The 13,367-nt window shown below is 48.4% G+C and overlaps 1 protein-coding gene across 1 annotated transcript in view; it reads right to left on the bottom strand.

Moving 5' to 3' along the window:
• Nucleotides 1–11,268, bottom strand: part of LMX1A (LIM homeobox transcription factor 1 alpha) — a 153,205-nt gene extending 141,937 nt beyond the window's left edge. Inside the window, exons 1-2 of the mRNA XM_053606925.1 lie at nucleotides 11,193–11,268; nucleotides 8,876–9,062 (exon numbers count right to left, since the gene is read on the bottom strand). Coding sequence (XP_053462900.1) covers nucleotides 8,876–9,062; nucleotides 11,193–11,268 — 263 coding nt within the window. The remainder of the gene's footprint in view (nucleotides 1–8,875; nucleotides 9,063–11,192) is intronic.
• Between the last annotated feature and the right edge of the window lie 2,099 nt (nucleotides 11,269–13,367).

Below are 13,367 nucleotides of genomic sequence, written 5' to 3'. Positions count from 1 at the left end.
TTTTTGTGTACATCCCAATGTGAATTATTTCATAACATCCTCTCCAATTTGACAGCTAGCTAAAAGCAGGCTCTAGCCTGCCCACAGAGCAATCTGAAATTTAGAAGGTCACAAGATGGGTTCAGCATATCAGACAAGCAAGGGGCAAGGCTGAGCTGAGATTCGGAGCCTAGAAAGCAAGTGCTGTGCTCGGATCCAGGGATTTCAGGTGCACAAGCTGGGGGCTTGCAGGGACCATGCAAAACCCCAGCCAAAGAGGGGCAGGGAGTGGTCCCCTGGGATGTTCTTCCCATCTGGATCTCTGAGGTCTACCTCATGGCACTGCAAACTGGATTTCATCCCTGAAGAGCTGTGCACGCACACAGCAGGGATTCCTGACACAATGTGAGGGGGAGCCCACCGCTGCAGGGGAAGAAACTCTAGATGGTTGTGTTAAAAAGGATTTGTTCCACTGTCAAAACCAAAAAGCTCTCCCCAGGAGCCAGCTTTAGGGAAGGAAGCCTGAAGTGACAGAGAGGGGGCAGGACACGATTATACTAAGGAGGTTCTTGGGAGAAAAGGCTAAAATAAGGGGAGGAGTACCGTGCCAAAGACAGGTGTCCCCATAAAAATCCACTGCTAGCCTGTGATGGAACAGGAATGTTTGGGGGATGCACAGAACGGGGTGTAAGTGTCTCTGCCACATCCCAGACAAAGGCTCCTAAAGCCAGCCTGATTCTCTAGGGCAATAGCAGCCCTTTAAATCCAGGCCATGGGAGCACTTGCCCTTCTCTGGGTTCTCCACCAAAAGTGATAGGACCCCACGACTGCTAAGCTCCTGAAAACCACAAAAGTCACCCTTCTCCACTCAACTGCCCATTCCCTTTTCCGGGCTCCAAGCTCAGGAGAAACATCAACCTCTCCCCACCACCACCACTTCCCCAGAGGTGGGGGCCTCAGCTTCACTCAGGCTCAGGCTGTCCCGGTGCTCAAACAAAGACATATTGGGACCCTCCTGCAGAGAGAGAGGGGACTGCTCCTGGGCCCAGAGGGAGCTGGCCTTAATCTGCTGCACAGTGAATGACAACAATGTTAGGAATGAAAATATGGTTTGGGGGGAGAGTCCCCAGGAGCCCAACATTTTGGTATTTAAAGAAACTTTAATGAGCTTAAGAGGCTAATCTGGAGTTCAGGAGGGGGTGTTTTGTTTTGTTTTGAAAAAATCCTTTTAAAGGCTCCTGAGGCTTGATAGGGAGGAGGAGTCAGAATTGTGAGTCAAGGAGCGACTGCAGTGCAACTGAAGGGGTGGGACAGAATTCGCAGAGGAAGCTGCTCCTGAGAGTTCCTCTTACTGCAGGGGTAGAAGCTGGGGCTCAGAGGGAAGGGATGGCTCTTTCCAGGCTAGAGAAGTGCAGTGTCCAGAAAAGCAGCAAGGAGCTAAAAATGACTTTTGTGGTTTTCAGGAGCTTAGCAGTTGTGGGGTCCTATCACCTTCGGTGGAGAACCCAGGGGTGGGCAAACCCATGTGTTTGCTTCCTACCTGAATGCCAGTCAGGCTTTTCCACCAGTGACTCCTCCAAGTTTACTGGTGACAGCACCAGACTCACTGCTTCTCTGACGCACCGAAACACACCCACTTGCCATGGTGGGATGTCACCTGCACCCAATAAGCCACACTGAGAAAGGTTTTCAGTGGCCTTTAAATGGTCACCCAAAGACTACTGGTCATGGGGCCATGCAAACGGGCATGCCTCTGCCATCTGCTTACCTAAGCTCCATCCAACAACTGGGCGGTCACGTGGCTGTCATCTGGGGCATCTAACAGATTAGGTTCTTCCAAGTGAGAAAATCAAAAGAACACTAACATGAAAATGGCCTGGGATAAAAATGAGACAGTGGATAAGATGGAGTTTAAGTAATATCTGGTGCTTGTGAGAGTCAAGTTAATAGAAGTTCACTTCCCAGGACATGAGGGGTACAAGTGAGACAGGGCCAGGTGTGGAGTCCCCAACAGCATGTGCACCATGCCCAGCAAGGCTGGATGCTTAAGATACTTTTTATATAGACAGAGCCTAATCAGACCTGTCAGACAAGGGCATCCAATCCATGGTTGCCAGACAGTTATCAGGGCTCATTCGTCATATGACAATAATGATAAAACACAGATCTATTGGTATGGAGAAACACTGGAGGCCCAGAGGGTTAGAAAAACCAGACATATTTACTATTATCCAAAAATAGGATCCCCAGACTGGAATCTTGAAAGCCTGGAGGAGACCGAACTCTTCCATGTGACTCCACTTACAGGACTAGGAAAAGCACAGTCCGTTTTGTATTTTTAGTTGTTATGACATTATGGTGTAATAATGGGGAATCTGGCGATGGTTTTATTAAATTCTAGCTAATCTGTGCATGGCGGCAAGGTGACAAGCTCTACAGATGACTCGCTTGCCTTGGTTCACCACTGAAAAGAACAGCACAGACGTGGGCTCTCAAAATCCTTTTTTAACTACCCAGATGGGGCTATCTGTGATGGGACCAAGTATACCCACGGGGTAAGAAGCTCATATGAGGCCATAGTTTGATTCCTACATAATATCGTCCCTAAGATGTCGGTGTTTCTGCTGCATTCCAATTGCATCTGCCGTCTTATGCCAAAAGAAACTTAATCCCTATCCTAAGTCTCATTTTATTTATTTGCAGTAGTGTGAAAACAAACATGTAGCAAGATGACAGTGTTTACACCTCCTGTTTTAGCCGATATAGCTCTAATCCTCCCGTTAATTAATGCCAGGGCCATAGCAATTTTATTAATTTCATCTTGTTTAAAAATATAGCGACAGATAATTGTGCTTTACTAAAATAACTATTTGACATTTGGGAGGTGCTCACTTCATTCTGGCCAGGCGGTTTGCTAGGTTTCATTTAGTAGACGACAAAGAGGCATAAAGCTGCAGTCGATGTTGGTCAAGGGTAACAAAACTAATCGGAACTGTAATCGATTGACTAAAACGCCCTGTATCGTGCCAGTCAAAAGAAACTAAAGAGAAAATGTAAATTCTAAGAAGCTCCAAACCAGAGTCTCTTTTGGGTTCAGAAAACAGGCCATTCTAAGGGACAAGAGGCAGAAAGCGTATCTTTTTTCTGTCCTCTCCTCACATTTGCTCCAGAACCTATTCTATACTTTGCTTCTAAAATTACCAACCTCCCCAAACTACATCTGAAAAGGCTGCTGGCAACAACACAGTTCTAATATTCCTAAAAGACTGTCAGCAAAACATAGAAGGTATTCCTATGGGGAAGTCTCGGGCATGTTAGATCTAGGACAGAGCCCTCCCACCTGAGAACCTTTCTGCTTTAGGCCCAAGGTAAGTAAAAGAAGCTCATCCCATCATCCAGCCCCAACCCTCTTTATCCCAACCTGCAAGTGGCTCATCTGAGAACCCTTCTCTCTCTGAAGATGTGGAAGAACATTTAAAAATCCACCTTAGAAAGAGGAAAGAAAAAAAAGAAGGAAAGAAAAAATTTAAAAATACTGAAGCTAAGATCTCATAGTTAGGGCAGAAATTGTTTTTAAATCTTTCTATTGTGGATATGATTACACTTTCTTCCCCATAATTCATTTCCCAGTGTTGTACAACTGTACTTAATAATCAAGGTAATACAATTCACTCCTGGTTATTTTGAACTTGATAAAATTCAATGATACTATATTATGTAATATGCATTTCCTCTAAAAAGCTTTATTAAATTTCTTATAATATCATGAGCATTTTAAAGCTTTGTCTATTATCTCGCTTCTAAACATTATGACCCAAATCATTTCTTTAAATATGAAAAACAGCAGATGATTTATTAAACGAAATTGTTTTCATTAAAGAAACAGTACCTGCTCATTATCTACAGAAACCTCCCCCAGAATGAGAAGGCTACAATGAAATTTGTAACAGTTTTTTGGTTAATAGAAAGGTTTTTAATAAGAAAAATGAAACTAAAAAGTGAGAAAATAAGGAAGGATCAGAAAAACTCTTGTCACTGAAATTGAAATATCAAAAGCTATTTCCTAGCCACATAGATGACAAAAGACCCAGGACTCTACAGTATGTATAACCAGACTGGATAAATAACTGCTTTAAATGTGTTCCATTTATGGAAAGATCAAAAGAATCCCATAAGCCTACTCTAAGAAGGAATGTTCATATCTAGTATCTATTAATACCTACTTCTGCTATCTAATTTTATTTCAAAATTTTAAGTCTTAGATTCCAAGAAAGTCTTACCTAGGGACCAATACATATAAAAAGAGAAAACACCTCTGAGCCAGGAATGTTTCCAATCACCCTCTAAAATTAAAAAAGAAAGAGAGAGCAACAGATAAGTCTGCCCGCAAAAACATAACCATAACCCACAGACTATGCTTACGCCGAGCTAAGCCCCCTGCAATTTAACACAGACATCAGTTTATGACCTCGTTATGTTTGATTCTTATGTTCCTTAAATTTTATTGTGCCAGAAGCAGGGCCAACATAAGATAAAGTAAAGCAAAAATCTAAGAATTGTCTCTGTAATTTCACCTGTGGGCTACTTTTATGAGTAACTGCATGCCCAGTTTTGATCTCCAAGTAATGTCACAGTAATAAAACCAAAGTAATTGCTCTTTATACACTCACCTCCTATACTACCTTGATAAAACACAGAATTAGTCCATTAATGATCCTAATAGATATCATTACCTAAGTTGTTTTCTCTGTGAAGTCAAAAGAACGATACAAAGAAAACTCCAAGTGTGATGTTCACTCCCATCCCCCTTCTTTTCCCCCTTTGGAAAATTGGTCTGCTCCAAAAGACAGGGAAAAAAACATCAACTGGCTCTCCGAGGAAAGGCTTCCCAAGGCCTGTGATTTGCTGACATATGGGGAATTACGATGTTGTAAGAACAGCCCTGATGACAGCACTACTATCCCACATTGCCCCTACGATGTCCAGAGCAATCTGAAGGATCATGATAAACTTCATATGTGAGGGGAGAGGGCCCCGCCTGACCCACGGAGCCGCCAGGCACATGAAAGAAACAATATAAACTTGATTTAAATGTGGGATCCTTTCCAGAAGGCTTAATTATCTATTGTATTACCACATTCCCATTATTCAACGGTCTCTTCTGTCTCAGACTTAAGACCAACTGCAGTATTTGTTTGGAACAAATTCCGGGAAAACTCCAAACTCACCAGATCATAGAGGATTCAGTTAAATAGGGAACAACAGTTATATAAATAGAAGTCCCTAGGCTGGAAAATATTTTGGTTGTCTGCTAACTTTCAGGAACATGGAAGACAGCTGAATGCGGTTTTTAAACATTCACACCTCCAGCATCCTAATGTTTACGTGATGTGTACAGCTTCCTCAGTTGTGTAAATATGGCCTCCAGTTTTTGACTTCTGGACATTCATAAATCAGTGTTCTACATTCTTGCCTTAAATGCTCATTTGTTTTAGATAACCAGAAGATAAATTATTCCTAAGGATATCATGGTATATGAGACAAATACTTAATAAAACATCCTGAAGTCTTCAAATGAATGGTTGGTTATGTGTCCAAGACACCACTGTCAATTCAATTTTTCTTAATTAGAAAAACTTAATGTTTGACATCATGACGGTGTAACAATTAATTGATAGGATGAAATTTTCACATTTTCACTGACTGCCTGACACGGTGGACACATAGCTAATAAGTAATTCAAATGCAAAACTGCCCAATTGCCAGAAATGCCTATATGCGTGGCAAAGATAAATACGATAAGTCTGCTTACTAATATTATATTTATGACTGTCACTGAAGACTGCACACTAGCTACATACTCTTTCAATTAAATGTGTAGAAACCGCATTTGAACTTCATGAATTTTGGAGACCAGGGTGTTGCCTGTATCTTCATTTCTTTCTGAGTGTCCATTGGTCACCATGAATATTGTCCTACCACTTAACTTCCGCCTCATTTCCTTTCCCTTTCCCTTTGTCCAAGTCTCAAATTTTTTAAAAAATCCACCAGAAAAAGCACAGCTATTTTTAAAAATGTAGCTTTTAGAGAGAAAAAAATGCTTTTTCTGACTGTTTCATGACTATTATTTAAAACTGAGTTGTAACCTTCTGGAGGGTAAGTTTCTGGGCACTCACATAGCTTCTGAGCAATGCCTGGTCCTGCACACTGAGAGGAGGAAGCTGTTGAGAAGTATGTGTACTTGGGGGTAAGAACACCACCGGTGGGAAAGTGCTCAGCTAGAAGCCTCTTGAAGGCAGGCCTTGAGACTTTTTCTCATCGTCCTCCCCTCACCAAGCCCAGTATCTTGCACCTAAAACTCCAGAAAAGCTTGCAGAATAAAGGAATTTGCCTGGAGCCTAATTTTTTACAAAACAAAACCCCAAATCACTTTCCTTTCTTTCTTTTCTCTCCTCTAGCCACCACTATGCAGGCTAACACTCTCCAAATGATCCAGTATGTTAAAATCCCATTTTGTTGGAAGAAGAATGGGATTTGGATGGGGGATAGAGGAGGTGGAAAAAAAGAATTTCTAAAAGGAATAAATTAACTTCACAAGCAATTGATAGGCTGGGCACAGACCAGGACTGATGACACCTCAAGAGCTAAAGAGGACACGCAGTCCAATTTTGCACGTTGGTGTTTCAAAAATTTCTTCGAAATTAAAATTAAAATTCTTCACTGTAACCTCAACACCCCTCTGGACAATGCAGCGCACGTCCCTCTATAAAATCTTGGTTCTGGCCAACAGCTGGCAAGTTGATCCCTGCAATTTTCCCTTTGCAGAAATAGCTTTGTGAGAAGAGAACTGACCCCACAGGCTAATAAGCCCAAACCGCTCCAAACCTGGAGGGAATGGAAGGGACATTGTTGTGTTAAGTACTTTACAACAACTGTTTCTTCTCCTCTTGACACAGCCTGACTTCCTTAAAGAAGATTTGACTGGCCAGACAGCTGTGTTGACCCTTAAGCCTTCTTTGATTCATGATTTTTTTTTTTTTTAACAAACAGAACAGAAATTCACAACCCAAATCCTTCCCTAAGCTCCAATACTTTTGTGAATTTGCTAGTGTTGTGCCTGAGGATGTGGACACTTCAGTCATCTATAAGCAGAAAGTTAAAGATTGGGTTCACACACTAGACAAACCTTTGGATGAAAGGGAGAGCAGGAGGGGAAAAAAAAAAAAACGAGCAATCACCCAGAAGCCTTATTCAAAAGTGATACTTGAAGTTGTGTGGCCAAAATCTGCTTAATTACCTAAAACTTGCACTTTTCTCTCAGACATTGTACCAACAAACGGAGAACCAAGAACAGAGACAGACAGATCTGCTTCCAAAAATGTTAAGCGTAATTATCACTTCGTGAAGTGGTTACAAGAGACTTTTCACTTATTTATATATTTCTGTATTGTCCAACTCATCCAGAATCAAGCATATTTATTTTAGTCCTGAAAAAAAGTTATCAATCCTTTCAAAACAACAACAAAGATAGTACTCTCTACATGGGGAGGGAGGAATTTAAGCACATTAAGCAAAGGAGTACTAAGTGGCAGAAATAATTTTTCCCCCGTGGGCACAAATTAGTGTCAATTTTCAATAAACCTCATAGCCCAGATAACACGGAAAAGAAAATATTTCTGTTCTTTCTGCTTTTTGTTCACATTGTGACGTCTCCCGCAATCCCCTTTCATTGTGCGTTTTTAATAACGGGACAGGAACTGCTTTTCACTCACACACTAACCCTCCTTAGATTATCCTCTTAGACTCCCTTTCATTCACCAGTGACAAATGTAGACCGCTCCTGCGCGCTCACGCGCGCGCCCACAGGGTCACAATATCCTGGATCTAATGTTCAAAAACAGAGGCCTCGGATTCAGCCGCTTTCTTCCCTTCAATAACCCCACAGCCCTCCCAAAGCAATGCCCCTATTAATTAATCATTTTCTGGAGGCAAAGCGTTCCCCTCTCCTTGTATTCACTCTCTGAGCTCCTCCCGGCCTGCCAGTAGAGAACGGAGAAATCCTTCCACCTCTCACTCCCCGGCCTCATCCAGCCGTTCAGCACAACAGAGATCCAGATTCGAAATAATCCACTTTCCTAACTACCTGCCTCCCAGTTCTCCTCAAAACACATCAGAATGTTCGTGTGAACAGGAGAGAACCGAACCTGCTTCGTGGCGGTAGAGTATACCCCGCCCAGAACTCAGGAGAAGGTGCAGGCTGGAGGAGAGGGCCTCACAGCCCCTGCGTCCTAGAGCTTTGGAGAAACCCGGGAGGGGTGCAGGAGAGGAAAGGCGAACGGATCATGCGCTTAGCTTCGAGTGGCAGCAGGGCCATTTCCGAGTTCAGTCTGTCCGGACTCCGGCGGACAAACCCAAGCGGGAAACGCGAGCAGGGGACTGAAGCCCGCTGGGGTCAAGACAGCCTCACCGCTGGACACTGCCCTCACAAGCGAGAGGATGGCAGGGTAAAACCGGGTGGAAACCGACAAGGAGACACCTGGCAGCCCGCAGAGTACCCTGAACAAGGGGTCGGATCTTGAATGGCTTCTGGGAATGGACAAGTCGAGGAAGACGCCCGGAAAAACTAAAAACTTGACCCGCAGAGCAGGGAGCGGAGCAACTTGCGCACTTCTGAGGACCCGGCCTGGCTGCGCTCAAAGATCTCTGTCCCGCCCCCTGCCCCGCGCCGCGGTGGGGATTGCACCAGGCTAGGGTGAAGAGGAGTCCCGCGTCTCCGAGAGTGCGGCTGACAATTGCCGCATCCAGAGGAGGAGGGGTGGGGGGCAAGGGCAGACTAAGTTTCCGGCGCACGCCGATGCTAGTGAGCGGGGAGCGCTCCCGCGGCGCGGCCACTTACTTTTCATAGTCGTACTTGCAGTAGAGCTTCTTGTCCCGGTAGAAGCAGGTGGTCTCCAGCGGCTCTTTGCAGGAGGCGCACTGAACGCACTGCTCGTGCCAGAAGCTGTCGTTGAGCCGCAGAAGAAACCTGTCCAAGATGACCCGCTGACAGCCCTCGCAGACAGACTTGGGGCTCACCGCTCTGCCTGCAACCGCAACAGACGTTCGCGAGTGAGCCGCCCCGGCCAGCCAAGCCTGCCGGACCCAGCCGGACCGGCTCCCGATCCCTTCACACCCACGGATTCCCCCAGCGCCGCCCACCCCAAGAAGTCCTCACATAATCAACCAAGCCGAGACTTGGAAAACCAAACCGAGGGGCATTTCTAATAAGCAGAGACTATATGGAAAGTTTTAAATCGTAGCCTGGGAAGGGGGCGGAAAAGAATAAGTGATCTTTAATTATCAAATATATCCAGGTACCAGAGCAAACGTGTGCGCATCCAGTAAAATTAGACAACAAAATTGTGCTCCCAGGTTTATCAGATCGCTATTAGTCATTAAAGCACTCACTATGCTTGTCCCTCTTGACTTTTTTAAACTGAAAATGAGTAAAAATAATTTGGTTTTGTCTGTTGTTAAAACATAATTCTGTTCTATTTTTGATGGAAACTTTTCTTCCTACAAAGTCCTGCGGGTACAGTAAAATATTGGCAAAACTGGTATGGTTCAAACCAATGAACCCTAAACTGCAGCGTCTTAACTGGTCTGCAAGTTACAAATGGGTTATTTTAATAACTAAAAAGAGAGGGAAGAAAAACATGCGTGAAGAAGCAGGCCGCGGAGACGCCAGTGAGAGTCCAGCCGGGATTCCTGAAACCAAGTGAGCTCAGCAGCCGTGCGTGGGGGCGAAACCGTCCCCACACCAATTCCACACAGGCAGGGAATTCACTCCGTCCTATCTTGGACATTTTATGTTTTGTTCCTTTAGTATGTGGAGGTGTGGGATGGGGTGATGGCTTTTTTCTCGGGCAGGACGCTCGGCCACATCAGTCTGCATATTTCACAGATAACTTAGATAAGTCCTTGTTCCCCTGTAACGACATTGGTGTGTGGCGACCCAAAGGGCCCAACCCTTCCCCATTCCCCTACCACTCTCATCTCGCTTTCCTTCTTTGGGGAGCGGTCAAAGAGAGCTAGGAAAAGCAGCCAGGTGGTTCTCAGTTTTAAAATTCTACTTTCTTTCTGTAGGGTCGATCCAGGTGTTAGGAGAGGACACGGCGGGGGCCCAGGACACAGGGCAAAATGCGATGCCCGCTGTGTACACAGTCCGCACCCGCCGACCGCCGGGACAGTGCCGGCTCTGGAGCTCTTCCGAGCTAGGCAGAGTCCTCACGTCCTCGAAAGGGAGGCGGGTTGAAAGAGAGGAGCTCAGTGTAGGTGATTTTGTGTCATCTGGGGTGTTTGCGGGGTGGGGAGATTCCTCTCTGGACGTGGTTTCTCCAGCCGCACTGTCTCCTCCCATAATCACCCCATTTAGCGGTTCAGAGAGAGGGAAAGAGGCAAGAGATTTAAATGACAAAACGAAAAATCTCTCCAGCTAAAAAGTTAAGTAAAATAAAATAAAACACCCGTTCCCCAAACTGGAAAAGCAATAGAAATGCGGGGAGAAAGCGGAACCAGAATCTCCGGCCTCAGCTCTGCAAGACGTGCGAGTGGACACTTCGGGGGCTGACTCGCTGCTCCTCTGCAGTGGTTGGGAAGGAGCTGGGGAGAAAACCCACCGGACCCGAGGTCCAGCTCCAGTTAATTAAAGCCGAGGCAAAGGCCCTGCAGCGCAGGCTAATCCCCGCGCTGCGCTGCCTACCGGCCTGGAAAAGTCTCTAGGCCGGGCCCAAGGCTGAAATTGGGGCTGGAGTTGATGGGGGCGAGAAAGCCTCTTCGAACTTGAACTCCCCGGGCCTCGGGTCTCGGATGCTCACCCCTTAGGCCACAGAGAAATGGGTGGCATTTAAGAGACGTCGATCAGCTCTGAGATTAAAAATCCAGCCCTGGGTATTTTTAATCACTTGCCACTCAGACGCCTGCGAACAAGCTCGCCCGCCCCTCGCCGCTTTGGGGAATTCGGTGCCCAGCGCATGTGGCCTGGGGCGGTTTGTTGGTTTTATTTGGGTAGGGAAACCCCACTCGGAATGTTGGGCAGTGTGCAGGCTCAACTGAGTGCGTGAAGAGGGGCGCTAGCTCCCCCATCGCCGACCGGGTCCCAGCCTGCCTCCAGAGTTCAGGAGGAAAGAGGGTGCAAAGAGGATGAACCCTGCGCTCACGGCCTGACCACTCACCCAGCAGCGAGGAGAAAGAGGCCGAGGTCTCAATTGCGCTTTGGAAGTTCTCCTCCATCTTCAGGCCGTCCAGCATGTTCGGGCAGAGCCAGGAAGACCTGCAGAGGAGAGCAAACGATGCTCCTGGCGTCGGTGCCCGCTGGGACTCGGCGCCTGCAGCCGCCACACTCCTGCGAAAGAACTGAGGGAGTGTCCAGGGCGACCAGAAGGAGCAGGGAGACCAGAGTCCAGCCAAGAGAAATGTAGGGTGGGAGGAGAGACGAGTCACGGCGAACCGCTCTGACTGATCTGATTTCACTTGAAGTCTACGCGTTATGTACTTAGGCCTCCGCCCCCTAACCCCCACCTCTGTCCCCAGCCCCGGGTTTTGCATCCCGATCCCGACTCCGCCCCAACCTATACGAATGTGGGCCCTAGGGACGTCTCTGCAGGAACACAGTTACTGGCGATGACGGGGATAAAAGGAGTGGCTGCCCTCCCTCGCGCGGCGGGTCCAGGCACGCGGGAAAGCGGGGTCTGCAACTCGCGTCCCGGCCGCCCGGGTGCAGCCCTCACCTGCCCGAGATCGGGGAGGAGCAGGGTAAGCGACCGGGAGGGTCCCGGGTCCCGCCCGCTTCCGGACTCCTGGCTCTGCGCTCTACCCAGGGGCGCGCCGGAGCAGGCGTGCGGGGCGCGCGGGGAGGTCCTCCCGCCGGTCGGCCAGTGCCGGGAATGTCTGCAGGAGCAAAGGAGTCGCCTCGGGGAGGAGCCGCGGCTGGCCCGACTCACTCTTGGATGCATTTCAAATCAACTTTCAGAAACACGCCCGCCCAAGCCGGAGCCTAGGAACCCGCAGCCTTCCTTACCTGTTAGGCGAGCTTTCTCCCAGTGGCTGGAGCGGAGCGAAGTTGCGGCGGAGCGCAGCGGGAAGCTGCAGCCAGGGAAGGCGTAGCCCCCGAGGCTGCCGCCGCAGCAGCCGCCCTCGGCTCCGGCGCGCTGGAGAGGGAGACCGAGTGAACGCCGGCCCCTGGCTCTGCTCCTCGGCGCGCCCGGGCCGAGCCGGGACGTAGTTGCGAGCGGCTGGCCTTCTCGGGACGTCCCGCCAGCCCGCGTCGCTCCTCGGCGGGAGGGAAGAGCCGGAGGCTTCTCCGAGGCTAGAAGGGAAGGCGGAGGCCCGGGGTCCTGGGTGCAAGTCGGCGCTGCTTCGCTGGCGCGGATCTCGCAGCTTCTGACAGGGGCCGAGGCGCCGCGAGCGCGGAAGAGGGAAGGGGGTGGGGAGCGCTGGGCGGGGGGCTGGCAGCGCGTCCCGTGGCGGGGCCGCGGTGCTCTCTTTCCCAGCCTGGCTATGCGGTCCACCTCGAGGCCGCGGCCGGGTGCGCTCCTCTGCCGCGGCGACTTCCCGCGCACGCAAAGTTTCCTCTAGTCCACGTGGAACGGTCACCTCGGGGCGCTCTGGCCCTGTCGCCACCCACACAACCCTGCACCCCAGCTGGACCTTCGTGGAGATCTCCGTGCTACCTGGATGGCGTCCGGCCCGCAGATTTCCCCGCCGCTCTCCAATCACTGCAAGTGTCAAAAGCACTGCAACCCTTTCCCCGGCGACGAAGAGCGCCTAGAAGCTGTTTGCCGCGTTTGGTTGCGGGCCCCAGCGGCTCCCAGCTCTGCTGTTAAAACTTCCCAGCTGCCCCTGGGCTCGACACTGTTTCACTGATGGAGTGAGCAGAGGCCACAGCACCCATGGCCAAGGCTGGCATGAGGCTCCCGGGAGAGACTGGGTGGGATCTGACCCCCAGGGGATGATCCTGCGATGACGCTGAGCAGGAAGTCAGCTAAGGAACTTCTTAGGGGAGCTATGTATATGCGCGGATGTTAATTCCCTATGCCTCTTTACTTCAGCTTACAGTGACAGACCTTTAGCCCTTCTAGGGACTGGAACAAGGTCCCACTGTGTATCCCAGGAGTTGAACGTGGCATGTTGAATGGTCCCAAGTGGATACTCAACAAATAAATTATAACACTGCCTGAGATTTATCTAACATTTATTTTGTACCAGCCTTGGTTATGTAGCAACTCATTCAATCCTCCCAACAACCCTCTGAGTTGGAGACAATTATCCCAATTATCACAGGTGAGAGAAATGGAGCAGAGTCCCACCATCTGAATACCACTGAAAGGTCCCATTGAATGGGATTCTTT

The sequence above is a fragment of the Nycticebus coucang genome, chromosome 10 (assembly GCF_027406575.1).
Source record: "Nycticebus coucang isolate mNycCou1 chromosome 10, mNycCou1.pri, whole genome shotgun sequence".
In the NCBI taxonomy this organism is placed as follows: Eukaryota; Metazoa; Chordata; class Mammalia; order Primates; family Lorisidae; genus Nycticebus; species Nycticebus coucang.
Note: the sequence above shows the minus strand (reverse complement) of the source record. Positions and strands in the feature narration are given on the sequence as shown.